We start from the raw sequence: 17,585 nt of genomic DNA, 5'->3' as shown, positions 1-17,585 counted from the left end.
CATTGACTCCCTTGGTTGGTTCCTGAGAAGAAACATCATCATAGTGCCACTGGCTGTCTAAACCCCCTTCCAGCTGCTCATGGTGTGATGCTCGCCCTGCTGGGGGTGATGGTGATGCTTCTCCAACCACAGAAAGCTGCAGAAACCACTTCAAAGGCAGGAACGATGGTACAGCCAGGTTCCCATCCACCCGCTCCTGAAGCTGGAGTGAGGAAACTTCTGGAAGGTTTAAAATGAAAATCTCCTGGCTAAATTGCTAATAGAGAGGCAGGTAAAAGGCAGGAGTTATGTTAAAGTGAAATTTTATAAGGATCAGGAAGAGAAGTGCATTCAGTATTTTTGTTTACAGTTAGAAAACTTTTAAAATTTCAATTGTTATAGTCAAATCCATATCTGGCCAGTTTTCCATTGTTTTTCTATAGCTCCACTGAGTCCATACGTTTTTTTTCACTCTGTTTTATACAGCCACATCTGCCAGCTGGCCCTTTTCTAGTAAATCCTCAAGCTGAATCCCGTGTGGATGCTCTTCTTCCCCAGCAGGCACTGCCTCCGCAGTATTTCCCATGTCTTCTCGTTGGACCTATTCTGACCACTGCTGGGGAAACATTATTTATTGAGCACTGACCGTGCATAATATTTCAAATTCTCCATCACAGGATGGACTCCGATAGAAGCCATGTTTTCCAGCCACTGTTTCCTCATTTAGTTTTGAGGTCTCAGCCTCCAGAGGGTCTCTATGAACATCCTCAGCAGGTGTCTGGTCTTTGTGGAGATGACAGGGTCCTGAGAATTAATCTGGGGTCAGCCTGCACTTCCTCGTTCGTCCTCCTCTCAGGAGGGGAGCTTGGCCTTGAACCTGCGGCTCCAGCCACCACATTTCCTTCACAAAAGCTGGGGCAGGGTGGGGAGGGCACAAACCCACCCCGAGGGGGATCCTGATTAACCCTGATGACCCCTGACATCACCAGCCCTTCCTAAAACCATGGAACCCAGCGGTCCAGCCCTCTCATAACCAACCACTCAACCTGCATATCGGGATAATGGTTAAGTTACAAATGCAAGGGACTGCAATTAAATAATCAGTGCCTGTGTGATCACGGGGGGTTTATCACATTCCCTTCCTCTCCACAGTTCTAACCCCAAGACACTTTGCTGAAGGGCACACAGAGTCCTCCACCCTTCCTTTCCAAAACAATTAGATCATGTAATAAGGAGTTTGTTATTAGACTTCAGTTATTTATGGCATGTGGGATCCTATTCTAAGTGTTTGACATGCATGGACTCAAACTGGCCTTCCTTAGCGGCTCAGATGGTAAAGAACCCGCCTGCAATGCAGGAGACCTGGGTTCGATCCCTGGCTTGGGAAGATCCCCTGAAGAAGTGAATGGCTTACCCACTCCAGTATTCTGGCCTGGAGAAATCCATGGACAGAGGAGCCTTGCAGGCCCCAGTCCATGGAGTCGAAAAGAGTTGGACACGACTGAGTGACTTTCACTTTCACAATACACCAATAAGAAAAATACCATAGATTTCCCCCTTAATTTTACAAATGAGAAAACTAAAGTCCAAAAAGAGTTAAGTGACTTTTTAAGGCTGCTACTGCTACTGCTAAGTCACTTCAGTCGTGTCTGACTCTGTGCGACCCCATAGACGGCAGCCCACCAGGCTCCCCGGTCCCTGGGATTCTCCAGGCAAGAACACTGGAGTGGGTTGCCATTTCCTTCTCCAATACATGAAAGTGAAAAGTGAAAGTGAAGTCGCTCAGTCGTGTCTGACTCTTAGCGACCCCATGGACTACAGCCTACCAGGCTCCTCCATCCATGGGATTTTCCAGGCAAGTGGTGAGCAGTTGGCACTCATGCTCAGGTAGTCTGAGTCCAGGGTGCACATCAGGCACCGTGGCGCCCTGCCCATACCATGAACCATCAAAAAACTGCCCAGCCCTGTGTCCAGCAATCACGCTGTGGGGTGGACACAGGATCGATTCTATGTGCGGCGTGTTCACAAACTGCAGCAGGAAGAGATCATGATGACATCCTGCCAGTGTCTGTGAGTTTATTGGATAACTGGGCTGTTACTCAAGAGCTCAGCAATACCCACTTTTCCTGTGAAACCGTACATACGAGTAAAATATTTTAAAAGCTCAGCTGCTTTAGGGAGGAGATGAAGTTCTGCTGGCTCTGTCCCCGCCCCCTTTGGTGGCTGCCATCTCAAGCCCAGAACTCAGGGAAGCAGAGACTGAAAACCCCAACAAATCCAAGCTGAAGCCTGGGGTCTGGCTGCTCTGATCCAGTGAAGGCGGATGCCCCCTGGCTGACACATTGAAATGATGCTCTTCCACGGAGACCTCTGACCTTCCTGGGTGCACCCCATTCGCCCCAGGCTCCCAGAACCCCGGGTCTGCAGGCCGGGCTGGGTTCCACTCTCTCCTCTGAGGCTTCCCTCCGTAGACCAGTGCCTACCTGCCCAACAGCCTCTTTCCTCCTCTGTGGGCACTGCTGTGTCCCAGACTAGCAGCTGTGACCATGCCCTGACAGTGAAGGGCTGGTGTGCTGGGTCCAGGACCATCCCCGGCCCCTGCCCTCACCCACCTGATGCTCTGAGAGAGAAAGGGAGGGCGTGGACCTGCAGGGTGGAGCCGCTGCCTCAGTTGCTCTGCGGGGTGGGGGTGGGGGTGCCTGTAGGGGGCCAGGGTCCTTGGGCTCTCTCTCAGGTGCAGAGAGATGGGTGGAGTGTGTGTGAGGTGGCTTTTCACACGCACCATGGCGGTATAGAATCCGCCTGCAATGCAGGAGCCGCAGACTTGGGTCAGGAAGAGCCCCCGGAGGAGGAAACAGCAACCTACTCCAGTATCCTTGCCTGGAGACTCCCGTGGATGGAGGAGCCTGGCGGGCTAAAGTCCAGGGGGTCTCAAAGAGTCGGACACGACCGAGTAAGCAGCAGGCACACACCTCTCTCCCTCTCTCCCTGGACTTGCACCAGGGTGCTGAACCGGGAAACGGTGTCACATTAATGCACATCCTTTTCCCTTATGTAACAACGGCAGGAAACGTGTTTCCGTGCATCTTTGGGCCTTAAGTGTTCGGAGGCACTTGGACTACTTAAGTCCAGTGGTCAGAGAGCCGACTGTCCAGCCACGAATCTCCTTATTATCTGCTGCACTGTAATGCCTGCACTCTGGCACCATGTGACAAATCAGGAAGCACACACGCTTATTATTAGCACGTCTTCAGAGGAAGGACCCGGACTATCTGCAGGTCCCTGATCACCCGTGTGCTAAACTGAGGGTCTGGTGTGATTCCTTGGTGCTGTTAAACAGCTCAGCGCAGGCTGATGTGGGCACAAGAGCCCTCATCATGGAATACATTTGCATTCCAACCCTGTCTGGCCACAGCAAACGCAACTGCAAGTCTTGATTTCACATCATCGAGACTTAAGAAGTCTTGAATCAAAGTCCTGCTGCAGCCTCAAGACAGCCTCTAGGGTCCGGCGGTGCCAGGCCAGGCTGGAGGTGGGCAGAAAAGTCAGGGTCACACCTGCAGACTTCTCTTCCTGTTCCAGCTCCATCCAAAGCGCCAGGTAGCTCTGACTGTATCATCATAAAAATGGACACTGCAGGTAGCGAATGTGCCTCCGGCAGTTTTGAATAGACTACAGAATCCAGGAAGAGATTTTTGTGTGTGTGTCAGAATCTGTGCATTTTGGTTTGGGAACTTTAGTTTCCCTCTAATGACATAGAGTTCAAAAACACTCTGATTTGACTTTCTACCTGCCAGATGAAATGAGGATCACAGGACCACAGAAAAAGAAGCTGTGATCTTCTTCTCTCATTTCAATTGAGAATTAGGTAATGCAAATTTCCAATCAAGCAACAACTTATCGCAATGCTGTATTTATAGGAATCTCCTCTTCTTAAAGGTTTGCATTTCCCTAATGGGACTCCCTCCTCTGATAACCACAAAAAGAGAGGAAAAAAGTCAGCAGAAGCAGTTATATATAGAAAATGTATCTCGTACATTTTTACTGAATGAAAGATTCTTTAAATTCTGCAGTGCTTTACAATTTTTTAAGTTTCATACACATGATTTCACACGATCCCGTAATAACCCCTTTCTAAAGTCCCCTCCTCTCTTTTCTCTCCCCAGTGGGTAATCACTGCTTGTTCTCTATATCTGTGAGTCAGCTTTTGTTTTTGTATTCACTGGTTTGTTGTATTTTTTAGATTGCACGTGTGAGTGATAACATGCAGTATTTGTTTCTGTCTGATTTATCCTTTGTGGTGTTGTAAGTTGTGTCTGACTCTTTTCAACACCATGGACTGCAGCACGCCAGCCTCCTTCGTCCTTCACTAGCTCCCTGGGGTTTGCTCAAATTCAAGTCTGGTGAGTCAGTATTGTGATCGAACCATCTCATCCTCTGCTGCCCCCTTCTCCTTTTGCCTTCCATCTTTCCCAGCATCAGGGTTTTTCCTAATGAGTCAACTCTTCCCCTCAGGTGGCCAAAGAATTAGACTTCTTTTTAACTCACACTTATTTTTAAACCCAGACAAAGTATTACTAATGCGAACTATCACACATCTTAAGCAGGTCTAACAAAAGTAATTCCTACTGTTTCCCTAATAACTGTTTTGTCTTCTCAGCTGTGGTCTTAAGTCGGGCCGTCAGGCAGAAACTGCTCAGAATCAAACGACGGATGAAAATCTGGAGAGAAAAGAATCCATTTGTAGCCACTTATAAGCAGCCACATAGGCAGTTCAGAGTTCTAATTTCAGAACTCCTTTAATTTAAAAAAAAAGGTCTGGAGAACTGGGTTAAGGGCACTGTGCTTATCCAAATAGAAGTGAGCAGAGATAGGGTCAGGCAGGATGTCAGTCCTTCACGCATTCCTGAAACAAAGACATGTTGAGCACGTTGGCCATGACAGATACTATACCAGGCACCTAGACACGCCAGAGAATAAGACAGCAAGAGACCCTGACACTAGTCAGCTGATATTCTAAGTGTGTGTGGGGAAGGGGGGGGAGAGACAAAAATAAAACAGGCATGATAAGAAAATTATAAAAACATATTCAGTTCAGTTCAGTCACTCAGTCATGTCCGACTCTTTGTGACCCCATGAATCGCAGCACGCCAGGCCTCCCTGTCCATCACCAACTTCCAGAGTTCACTCAAACTCACGTCCATCGAGTCGGTGATGCCATCCAGCCATCTCATCCTCTGTCGTCCCCTTCTCCTCCTGCCCCCAATCCCTCCCAGCATCAGAGTCTTTTCCAATGAGTCAACTCTTCGCACGAGGTGGCCAGGCGATAAATGCCATGGGAAAAGAAGAGCAAAGCAGGGCAGGGTGGGGAAGAGCAGGAGGGCTGGGTGGGAGAGCTGCAACTTTAAGTAGGATGCCCAGCGTGGACCCCTGAGGAAGTGATGGGGAAGCAGAGATGTGAAGGGCAGGCAGGAAGGATGTTCAGGCAGAGGGAACAGACAATGCATGCCTTCCGGCCATGACAGGGACCTTGACATTTACTGAGGGAAGTTCGGAGCCACACGGGCAGCTCTGACCTGGGGCAGGGTCACCCCAGCGGAGCGATGTTCTGCAGTGAGTTCAGCATACAGGGAAATTGACTGTCCATGCAATCAGGATGGATCTGAGAGGTGCAAGAGGAAGGGAAACTTGGAGGATGGTGTGAAAACTTCCAAGAGTCCATCCAAGCAGGAAAATGGCTCTCAAGTGTGTGTAAGAGGGAGTGACAGATACTGGAGGGGCCAGAAACGACCCCTCAAGTCCACCTCTTTCAGAGACACTGTGATGTACCCCAGAAGTCGAGAACAAGGCTGTTTTCCCTATGGCTATGATGAAATAAAAGATACGCTGGAACAGGAGAAGCAGGATCAAAGATCATAGGGAGACAGGATATTAGGATTCTGCTCAGGTGCACTCCAGGCACCTGGGGAGACAAAAAGCTTCTGGTTGATATGATCTCCTCGGCGCTGCAGGACAGCCGTGAGGAAGGGTATCAATGATTGTGTGTCCAGTAAGGCCAGCGCCCGACAAGGAAACCAGACATCCCCACTCATCACAGCCAGCTCCTGTTTCCATAGAAACAGTGCCCCGTCTTTGACAGCATCTCCCCTCTCCCTGTAACAGATAACCAGTCATTTAGGGGCTGACTTTTCTGTCCATTCAGAGGAACGAAAAATCTAGGAAAAAGGAAGAGACACTGGTGACACCTTTCTACACGTAAAATAAAGAACTGGCCCGGACAGGCACTCGGGGAGAAAGAGCATCTGCTAGATCTGGGCGTGTCTGATGACATCGCCTATTGTTTAGATGAAGACGTATACTCTTCCCTGGTGGCTCAGGTAGTCAAGAACCCGCCTGCAATGCAGGAGATGCAGGTCCAATCCCTGGGTTGGGAAGAGCCCCTGGAGAAGGACATGGCAACCCACTCCAGTATTCTAGCCTGGGACATCCCATGGACTAAGGAGCCTGGTGGGCTACAGTCCATGGGGTTGCGAAGAGTGGAAAAAACTGAGCAACTTACACTACACACACACATGTCCTCTTTAATCCTACACTGTAAATATAGATTCTGTGTAAAACGGATTCCAAAATCCACGTGACATGAAGAGCATGACACTCGGTGTAAGGACACAGACTCAAAGCATCCAGGCTTCCCTGTGAGACCCTCAGAGTCTCTTCATTCTGACTTGGAAGGTCAAAAGCCCAGGAGGCTCATGTCTAAGGCTGGGCCTTTGTAACATCCGGAAGGCTGTTTGCTTCCATCGTTACTATCTGGGAACCTGTATGTCCACTCCTGTTTCCCAGTCTCTCCTGGCCCCCTCCCATGAACGCCCACACTTGTCTCTTCTCACCCTTTCCTCTTCACCCAACAAGCATGCTCCCCAAAGACAGGAAATGAGGGAACTGGTTAAAACTCATCACCCCAACATCGGTTGGCCTCCCAGGGAAGTTTCCATTTCCATCTCTTTGGGAACTGGAAAGTCTTAAGCACGATGCAGGAATGTAGAATGAAGCTTCCCATGGAGGTTGAGAAAGTGCCGGATTTGCCCACAGACGAGGAAGCAATCAAGGTCCAGAAACAGTGCACAGTGGCTGATCCACAGGAACACGTATCCCGCTGTGTCCGTCAGCTCAGGCCAGGTGACACTGTCTGGATGTAATCTCGGTGATTTACAAACCTAACCTTCTATCTTTCCCTCTGATACACTGCCAGCATCCATATCAGAAGGAAGGAGAGCAGGGCAAACCACGGGCCGGCTCACAAAGCGTCCACTTAGGAGAGCTATTCTCACTTCCAGTCCATTCCACCTGCCAAGGTCAACCACGTGACCACATACGACGCTAAGAGGGAGGGCACAAGCCCACAGGTGCCCGTGAGACCCACAGGTGCCTGTGAGACCCACAATAACGTGCAGAGCGGCAGTGACCCTGCGCCAAACCATGGCAACACTCAACGTGAGGTCCAGTTTGGAAATTCAGCCCAACTTGACTTCCAGCTGAGTTTCTCCGCATGCCACACCCACGCATCCCTCTAGCGAACTAACCACGGTCCCCATGTAGGTTTCAGGGGCGCCTCTGTCTCCTCAAAGCGCTATTCTCAGCAGCAATGCACTCTGGGGTGGACTTGCAAACAGATGGGTTCACTCTGGACTCAAAGAGTTTCACCTGCAGCACACTGCCTTCAAACCTGGCATGGAGAACACACATTTGCAAGTCGGAAAAGATGGAATGGACATAACAACAAAGAAGACCTAGGAGTTCGCCTGGGAAAGAAGCTAGGTATTCTATTAATATAACATTCCAGGAAACGGCAACTGTCCCCTTTGTGAATATTCCCAAGACGATGTGGCAAGGTAGGCAGGGATGAAAGCCTAATCTCAGGGCAGCCTGAGGACTAAGAGAGCAGAGCGCAGGCCCACTTGTCTCCATTGGCTTTAGATGCCAGAAGGCAGCGGTCCGTCCACAGGGTGGGGGAGATGCTGAGGAGGGATACGCAAAAGCCACAAAGAGCCCAGAACCAGCCACGCATGCTCAGGGCTTGGAGCCATTCACACAAGCCTGGCGGGGTTTCACTACCTTGTGGGGTTGCAACCATTGCAACTCTAAGAGCTTTCACAAACTGATGAGATAATGTCATCTCTCAGGACTTTCAAAGAGATTTCTTATTTTTGCTTCAGATTTTTAAATTGCTGGATGGCATACTGCACAAAGCATAGGAAGGATCTGAACACAGTTTAGGAAATTAAATATTTTTGGGGAAATGGTTAGGGAGCCTGGAGGCCTGTGACCTTCTCATGCATTTCTCCACCTCTAGTTTCTGCTTTATCCACCCCCTCTTCATGTGTATTGCATAAAACCTCTTTTATTCCTGTTCCTATTCTTCAATGCTCCCTTCTTCCAGTCCTGGTCCACTTCTGGGTGATGCCATCTTAAAACATACTAGGTGCCCAATATATAAAATAGAAGGGATATAAACAATCATATAAATATATGACAGACGATATAACAAAGAGCCCGTTGCTGTATGAAACAGCTGTATTAATTCCAGTAGTTCTGTCTTTAAACTAAATCTTCCCAAACAGTAAACAATAGAAGACAGAAGGATTCACTGGTCTTCTCAATTCCAAACTGGGGAACGTGCCAGGAAAACCTGCTCCACATTTTTTTTTTTTTTAAACAGAGGCATATCAAAACTGACCCCAAATCATCTAAGGTAAAAGCTGATAGCAAATAAAATCTGAACATTAGAGAAAGTTAAGATTTTATTTTGACAATGACTGTGATACCCTGGAAAACCTTGAAGTTCCTTTTTAATTAAAAACTAGGCGGAGGCATCTTTTGTTTTGGTTTGTTTTTAATGTCCATTGGGCATGGTACTAGTATGATTTTACTGCATTCTAAATGCCTTCAAGCTGTTTATCTACATACCACAGGAGTGAGTTAAAGTTAGGTTTGTTTATTTTAAAGGGAATGACTGTTCCAGGACCTGAGAACCATTCCATTTGTAGCAACGGGAGTCCCCCTCTTTCCTGCATCCAGGCAAGACTCCAGTCCCTGCCAGGTGCCGGGCTACGGTGCCCGCTGCTGTCGACTGAGATGTTCCGACTCTGGGAAGCAGGATGCTCACTGCCTGGAAGTCTACCATCTGGACCTCGTGGGCCATCCTGGCTTCAGACTCCCTGTAAAGGTACCCATATATGTTCTCAGATTATGGGACAAAACTGAACATTTCCTGTGCTTCCGGTGGATTTGGATGCTGTTAGGAAACACAGAAAGCATTGTATGGAGGAAAAAAGAGTAAAACCATTGGGGAAACCCATTCAGGGCAAAAGTCTCATGCTACTGTGGTGAAATTGTTATTTTCTTTGGCAATTAGCATATCCATTTAGAATCAAAATAATTTAGACTGTCAAGATTTCATAACGTTCATATGTTTGAAATCCAGTGATATAATTAAGTTAATTCTGCCACTCAATTACAGTACCATAGAGGATACTGAGAAGAACACAGGAGAGAAGTGAAGACTGAGTTTCTCTGAGGTCCAGAGAACACAAGTGATTTACAGAATATTACTCACATAACTATCTACAGTCTTCTCATTTGTAAGATGAGATGTTATCCAGTTTTTAAATATTTTATTTCAGATAATTTCAAGATGCAGATCCTTCTAAAGATAAGTGTTCCAAAAGTCATTAACCAGAAAGGCTGAGTGCTTATCCTTTTGTACTTGTACAGAAAATCAAATGGATGTGTTTAAAATGAAGCAAAGCATAGCACGGCACATGGGTACTGACTGCCCTTAACACTATATTTATTAGGCAGAATTTAATTTTGAAAGGATTACTGTATGTATTATTTTACAGGCAACATCCATGAAAGGGATCACTACTGTGTATTGCAGAGAAGCATTCCATATGCACGATAAATGCGCTGGTATCATCGGAGTAATTAAAAGGAACGGGGTTATATTCAATCAGCTTGTACATCTTACTCAGCAACTCCTGCTGGTTGCTTCCAAAAATTAAACTCATTAATCATTCTGATTCCAAAGGATAAAAAGCTTGAAGTATGAAATAAAAAGCTCTATTTTTATGAAGAAAAAATGTCCAAAGTCAACATCCAGAGCAGTTCCTGTCCACATAGTGATACTGGAATATTAATCTCATGTGGGAAGATGAGCTGATTCCATTGTCAAAAATATAAATTGATACTATGTTATCTAATACTCCAGACCTCCTCATATCTACAGGTAACATATACAAGTAAATTGCTTAAAAGTGTGCACTAGCAGGAATAAAAGGAAGCATGCCATATGAAGTAGGCTGCCATGCCCACTTCAAAAGATCTTACTGCTACACAGAACTCAATTCCACCAAGAAGGCAGAATGCTCATTTTTCACAAACAGATTCGGCCTTAAGCAAAGACGTACTTTTTTGGCCGACTCCACAGAGCAAAGGCTTGTTAACGTGTTGAAATTTATTTGCAATAATTCACAGTGGACAATTGACTCATCCAAATGAAAAAAATCAGGCTTACCCTGACTACTTTTTCAAGCCAACAGATTGACTCTTTGTTATGGTTCTCCCCAGGCCAAGGTAACAAGGAAGGTGGAATGAGATACACCCAGTGGTGCTTTAAAAAACACAATGTGCAGTGCAGAGGCAAGGCAGTTTTGATGCTATATTTGGCTTCACCCATCAGTCAGCTAGCACTGAATCTTTGTTTATATCACTATTTGTACTTCCTTGTAACAGACAATTTCCCAATGATGACTCTGCTCTGCATTGAGACAATAGGCAAAATTTTGTATAATTTTGTGATAGCTACTTTACCAAAACATTCACAGAGAGACTGTTTTAGATAGTAAACACATGAAATTAAAAGATGCTTGCTCCTTGGAAGAAAAGTTGTGACCAAACTAGACAGCATATTAAAAAGCAGAGACATTACTTTGCCAACAAAAGTCAGTCTAGTCAAGGCTATGGTTTTTCCAGTGGTCATGTATGGATGTGAGAGTTGGACTACAAAGAAAGCTATATGCTGAAGAACTGATGCTTTTGAACTGTGGTGCTGGAGAAGACTCTTGAGAGTCCCTTGGACTGCAAGGAGATCCGATCAGTCCATCCTAAAGGAGATCAGTCCTGAATATTCATTGGAAGGACTGATGTTGAAGCTGAAACTCCAATACTTTGGCCACCTGATGTGAAGAACTGACTCATTAGAAAAGACCTTGAGGCTGGAGAAGATTGAAGGCAGGAGGAGAAGGAGATGACAGAGGATGAGATGGCTGGATGACATCACCAACTCAATGGACATGAGTTTGAGTAAGCTCCAGGAGTTGGTGATAGACAAGGAGGCCCGGCGTGCTGCAGATGGGGTTGCAAGGAGTTGGACACAACTGAGACCGAACTGAACTGACTGACTTGTGTGTTTAGCATTGTTCTGAAATGCAGAAAATAGACTTTGCAGGAGGACAACTGTTGTAGGGCACTATGAAACAGTGTTACATAGCATCAAAGCCATAAGGGCACCTCAAAGCCATCTAGTGAAATACTGTATATTACAAGAAAGAAATCAAGACATTGAGAGAAATGCAACTGTACAAGCTTATGTACATCGTATGCCACGCTCGGGGGTGGAAGAAATAGTAGTGCTAGAAGTAGAAATAAAGAGGTTAGGCAGAGAGTCATTTAGAATAATGATACGTAAAGAGAGGAAAGTGGTGGCTTAGCGGTAAAGAATCTGCCTGCCAGTGAAGGAGACATGGAGATGTGAGTTCCATCCCTGGGTTGGGAAGATCCCCTGGAGAAGGAAATGGTGACCTGCTCCAGTAATCTTCCCCATAAAATCTCACGGATGGACTGGAGGAGCCTGGTGGGCTACAATCCATGGGGTCGCAAAAGAGGTGGACATGACTGAGCTACTAAACAGCCACACGAGAAAGAGAGGGAAGTGACAAAGTCAGGGATATAGTTTATGTAGATGTCTTGTCGCCACTACCGAAACTGATCTGTGGAACAAAAGGTGGGAGAAGAGATCAACGTGGAGACCTCCAAGGTCCTTCCAATCCTACAGTTCTCCAATTCTGCAAAACAGAAAAGTAAATACTCTTCAGAAGAGATGCTAGGAGGTGTATACCAGAGGAATTAAGCTACTTCGGCCAACTGCTATTACAGAAGCTGTGAAATATACTCAGCTTCCTTTATCTTCATTTTACTTTTCCCAATATTTAGTGTATCTTAAGAAGAAAACATGGCAGGGAAAGAATAGAATAGTGGAGACCAAAACCTTGGAGTATAGGTTCTCCCAACCCCCTACATGAGGGAGAGGAGGGGGAGAAAAAGGACTTACTGAAGAATACAAAGGTCAGAGAGAGATAGGACATGAACTCATGTGGCATCATGAAAGACACATGATACAGAAGTCTGACGTGTAGGGTGGCGGTGATCAGGAGCAAAAGAGGTGACGACAAGGACGAAGGCCATTGTATCAAGTAATTAAGAGGACACTGAAGACATTTTCTGTGCAGTTTTCTGCAGTGAGGACAGTAAGAATGTGAGTGTGCCACCAACCTAAATAAGGAAAAAGGAATTCTTGTAATGAATTAGTGAATCCACTTTAGATCACCTGATTGAGAATTTTAAAGCTCCAAGTAACCCTGTGACATGGTAACCCTTCTATAGACAAGTTACACTAAGCATTATCGAATTCGACATGAAAATAATGAGATCAAGCTGGTGGCTGAAACTTTTAACCTTTTCCTCAACATGTTAGGAAGATAATATGAGATTGTAAATACATTTGAAATTGCAGAAGAAAGTCAGAAGGTATACACATATTTCTGTGGAGTCAAGCTGCTTCAAAAGTTAAAGCTGATAAACTCCAAGGAGAAATTAACAGGATGTTGACAGCATATCAGTGAAAAGTCAGGTGGAGAGGAAGAAGGGCTGGAGGTTGCAGACAAACAGGAAGATGAAATACGTCAGAAGCATGACATCATAAGCTAGACAGCAGTGACATCATAAGACAGACTGAGTAAGCAATGATCTTTGCTCAATCTCTGTTTTGGCCAAATTGCTGTTTTAAAATCCTGTCATCATATTTGTACTGTTAGGAAATCATATGTCATCAAAAATGAAGAATACAGGAACATGCTGATGTGGCCCTACTTCCCATGGCCTTCAAAGTCCTTTAAGAAATCAAAAGGAAACACTCAAGCTAGGGCACAACAAGGTTCAATATTTTTAAATTAATTGAAGTTAATTCCCATCAGAAGTTACTAAATCCCATTAAAAGTCACTTCCAGCAGCAGTCCCTTTAAGAGTCAACTTATTTTTAGCCTATGAAGTGAATTTTAAATCAAAATAGCTATTGATTCCTCAGAGGGGTCTCCCAAGTCATTGACTTTAAATAAGTATAAGATTGATGAGGAAACTCTGGTAGAAAAGCACTCTGGCTTTCTTTCTTCTTCAAAGTTAAACTTCACACCTTAAAACTGGCCCACCGCAGACAGACTTTTACACAGTAGAGAGGTCCCTAAACGTAGTTGGTCCAGACAGGAAATGCACTCCTAGTCACTAACCATGCAGCTGCAGCATTTGACTTCTCTCTTCCAGACCTGGTAACTACCTTCAACTTTATTTTGTAAAGAACTGTTCATTCTCAGTCCTATTCAGACATGTGTGCATATACACAGAGACAGATCGAAAACTACATTTCATTTTCTCATTTCTAGATGGCAGGACAATGAGACACAGAGTTCGTTGGATTTTAAAGGTAACGCTGTTTACCATCATGTGAGTGATCAAGGTGGGAAGACTGTTTCTGTTCCACGGAACAGACAAGTCACAGAAGAGCAATGACACCAGCAGCCTTAGTGCTGGGACTGCAGACGAAGGTGCTGCAGATTTCCTAGGTGCTAATAGAGAGGATGCTTCAGAACCTTGGACAGCAACCAGCATGCCCTGGGGATGCCCAAGACACACAGAGTAATATGCAATGTATTCTTTATCAGTTGTACATCTTAAGGGTTAAACGTAGGTACAGGGTGATTACTCAAGATTCTTTAATCCTAACAAGGGCTAATATCAGAAAAGTAGCTTTTGTACCTACTTTCTTTAACTAGTACTAACTCATAGCAAATGGCATTCCCTGTGACTGGAGGGAAACGAATCTGTTTGATGTGTACACCTACGTAGTATATTTTTAGACATAATTTTTCCAATCCTGAATATTTTTTCTGAGAAAAGCACATAAAAGTTCTCAAGAAATTGATGCTACATTTACTCATGTGTCATTTTTTAATAATACATTTTAAACACAATATTATATATATTTCATAAGGATACTGCATACACTATATTTATACTTACTTTTACACACACAGACATACACACACCCTTTGTTTTTCATTTTCCATGAAATAAAAAACATTAATATCAGGAGTTAATGAATTTAAAGTAGATATACTCTTCAGAGTCATCTCAGCAGAAACCATTTGCAAATGTTAAATTAATAATTTGGTCCTCAGTTCAACCCTTTTGCTTATCTGAGGAACACTTCTAGACATATGTCAAAATGAAAGGAGGAATACATGCTCAAAGCTAAGACGGGAGGGGGGGGAAATGGGCGGAGACCGTCTACAACAAAATTCAGAAACTCTCCATTCCCCTAGCGACACCTAGAGCCTGTTAGGAGGAAATTGCTCATGGTTCTCACTTAAAGCATAACAAATCCCAACCGTTTTAAGTCAAAAGATTTAAGGCAAAAAGTGCATCATTTTTGTCTGCATTGCAGCTGGGTGGTCTTTCCCAAGATCTCTGGAGTTTAATCCTCCATAATTTTTCAACTGTCCCAATGAAACCCTTCCTCAAAGATTCTGGTTCCTTGAATCTGAGAATTCATGCATTTCCCTTAGGACCTGACCCACTGGAGTGAGGGCCATCTCTCTGATATGTCTTTGTGTAACGGGCGGAGGGGGGGGGGTCTGGAAATAAACCAAAATAAGAATATCTCATGCAAGCTCTAATACAGGGTGTGTGTGTGTGTGTGTGTGTCCACATCTCCCACAAACTTTTGCCACCTCTCCAGATCCTCCATTCACAAAACAAAACAACCAGTGACCCAAGTCAGGGCATGTTGAATGATCACAGCCTCCTGCTCAGGGCAGAGACAGGAACTGCCCTGGGTCTGTCAGGGGAGGCCATCTGCGGGGGGCTTGTAAGAGGACCTGTGTGCAGGTACCCACCCCCTGCTACCCCCGGGTGGGGACACTCAAAGCTACACACGGTAAACTCTTGGACCCAACACACCCAGCCAGGCTGGACCAGTTGAGCCAGTCCTGTCTGACTGTCTGAGAGCTTGTCTGGGATTTTTTTCTCTGTTTTTTTTGTTTTGTTTTGTTTTGTTTTTTCTGGAAACACAAGGTATCAGAAGCATCACTTGGCCCTCCCTGGCCCTCTGAATAGCTGGAAGAGATCAACAGAGGTGGGTGAACTCATCCACCTTGGGCAGCCTGCGGGTGTCCTGCCTGAGTCACCGGTTACTAAGGTGATATGCAAATCCAACCTTTGAAACCCCCAGCTACCAGCCCGGAGAAGAGTAGAAAACGTGCTCCTGGAGAAGTTTTCCCACTAACACAGTCCAAGGTCGTGGCTAGTCCAAGGCTAAGTGTGAGGACAGGCAGGGCCTGACTCGCACCAGCACAAACTGTGCTGGGCCTGGGTCAGAGGGCTGGGCCTCGGAGGCAAGTGCTTTTATTTTATGGTTCGGGAAAGAGGATCACCATCAGCCCCACCACCAGTGGGGGAGGGGGTTAGGGGAGGGGTTGGAGAGTGGAGAAGTGAGAGAAGTGACAGCCTGGGAGGTAAGGACTCCAGTGACAGGTGGGAAGGGGCGAAAAGGAGCCTGGGACAGCCTCTTCCTAGAGTCTTAAAGCAGACAAAAGAAAACGTAAAGAAAGAACAGAGAAACCAACTCGTAAGCACACACAGATCGAATTCTCTCCTTAGGATCCATAGCAGCGTGCGGGTAACAGCAAGCGTCCCCGGGGCCGCCGTGAACCCTCAGCCAATTCCACACCCCAGCAGCGCAGCTCCGCCAACGCTGCCCTCAAAGCCACCAACTCTTGGCCCGCCGCCGCTGCAGACCGGGACCCGCTCCAGGACGGCGGTGACCGAGATCCGCGCAAGGAGTGGTTTTGTGGGCGCGCTTCCGGGAGCAGTGGGGGAGGGGAGGGCGCCCCGAGACCCTCGCAGGCGCGGCGCGGGCGTGTCTCCCCCGGGCTCGCCTGGAGCCCCGCGTTTCCCCCCAACCCCACCCCCACCCCACCCCCAAGATGCTCTTACGTCCTCGTCGTCACAGTCGCTCCGCGCCTGGTACTGGAACCGGGGCCGGCCGCCCGCGCCACCGCCGCCGCCGCGCTCCCGGGGCGCCGCCGCGGGCGCCGGGGCTCCGAGGGGCTTGGGCCCCGCGCCGTCCTCCTCCGGCCCCTGGCCGCCCAGGAGGCGGCTCGCCTCCGGGGGCGCCGGGAAGGACCGCGAGGTGTTGATCTTGCCAGTGAACCTCTGGTACAGCGAAGCCATCGGTCTCCGCGCGCTCTCGCTGGCTGTCTTTGGGGCGTTTCTGTATCGGCTTTCTCCCTCTGGGGCTCCCGCTCCCCACGCCCTCCGGGGGGAAAAGGGGAGGAAGAAGAAGAGGCGGCGGCGGCGGAGGAAAGGACGGCGGCAGCGCGCCGCTCCTCCCGCGCGCCACTCTCGAGTCGCCGCCGAGCGACCGCCTGGCTCAGCCTCCTCCGCCCCCTCCCCGGCTGCTGGGCCGAGCCAGGGTCTGGCGGTGTGTTCTCGTTCCCTTTGCTTTTCTGTTTTCAACTCTTCGGCACGGCCGCGTACGGCTTAATCAAAGCCATTGAAGGGAAGAAAAACAACAGAAAACCATAAAGGGAGGGAAAATGCCTAGGCCCCGGAATTTGGCACCACCTAGAGCCCGGTGAGCATCCGGAGCGCATCTCCTCGTTCCCCCCGCCCCGGGTCCCCGCGCAGCTCCTCCTCCCCGCCGTCTCCCCACGCGGCCCTTCACCCCCGGGAACGGCGCCCGGGGGTCCCGGGGCTGGCCGCGAGGAGGCCGCGGGGCCACGCAGCTCGTGGATGCAGGCGCGCGCTTGGGGGCTCCGGGCCACCAGGAAAGGGCACCCCGCCGTCTTCCGGGAGAGCGCAGCGAAAGAGGAGGTCCGCGACGGGGAGGGGGCGTCGGGGGCACGGAGGCAGGGGGCGGCACCCCCAGATGCAGGTCCTCGGTTCCGCGCGGGGCTGTGCTCCGCGTCCACGCGCTCGCGGCTGCAATCCCGGCGCCCTGCGGGGCCTTTCCCCTCGTGTTTCCCTCGCAGCTTTTCCTGCCTAACGTGAAACGACAACAGCCGAGACCCCTGGAGGTCGGGGGTGCGCACGGGGGGTGATGGTGTGCAAACCGCGGGGATGCAAGGGAGGGGGCTCGGGGTCGCGGCCTCCGATGGGCCCCCTTCCTTCCCAAACCAAGCTCTGCTCCAAAATCAGGTCTCAAGAAGAAGAGA

At 47.9% G+C, this 17,585-nt stretch overlaps 1 protein-coding gene across 1 annotated transcript in view; it reads right to left on the bottom strand.

Moving 5' to 3' along the window:
• Positions 1 to 16,602, bottom strand: part of DPP6 (dipeptidyl peptidase like 6) — a 787,207-nt gene extending 770,605 nt beyond the window's left edge. The window contains exon 1 of the mRNA XM_070368978.1: positions 16,366 to 16,602. Within this exon, the coding sequence (XP_070225079.1) occupies positions 16,366 to 16,602 (237 nt within the window). The remainder of the gene's footprint in view (positions 1 to 16,365) is intronic.
• Between the last annotated feature and the right edge of the window lie 983 nt (positions 16,603 to 17,585).

Source organism: Bos mutus, chromosome 4 (assembly GCF_027580195.1).
Source record: "Bos mutus isolate GX-2022 chromosome 4, NWIPB_WYAK_1.1, whole genome shotgun sequence".
Taxonomy (NCBI): Eukaryota; Metazoa; Chordata; class Mammalia; order Artiodactyla; family Bovidae; genus Bos; species Bos mutus.
Note: the sequence above shows the minus strand (reverse complement) of the source record. Positions and strands in the feature narration are given on the sequence as shown.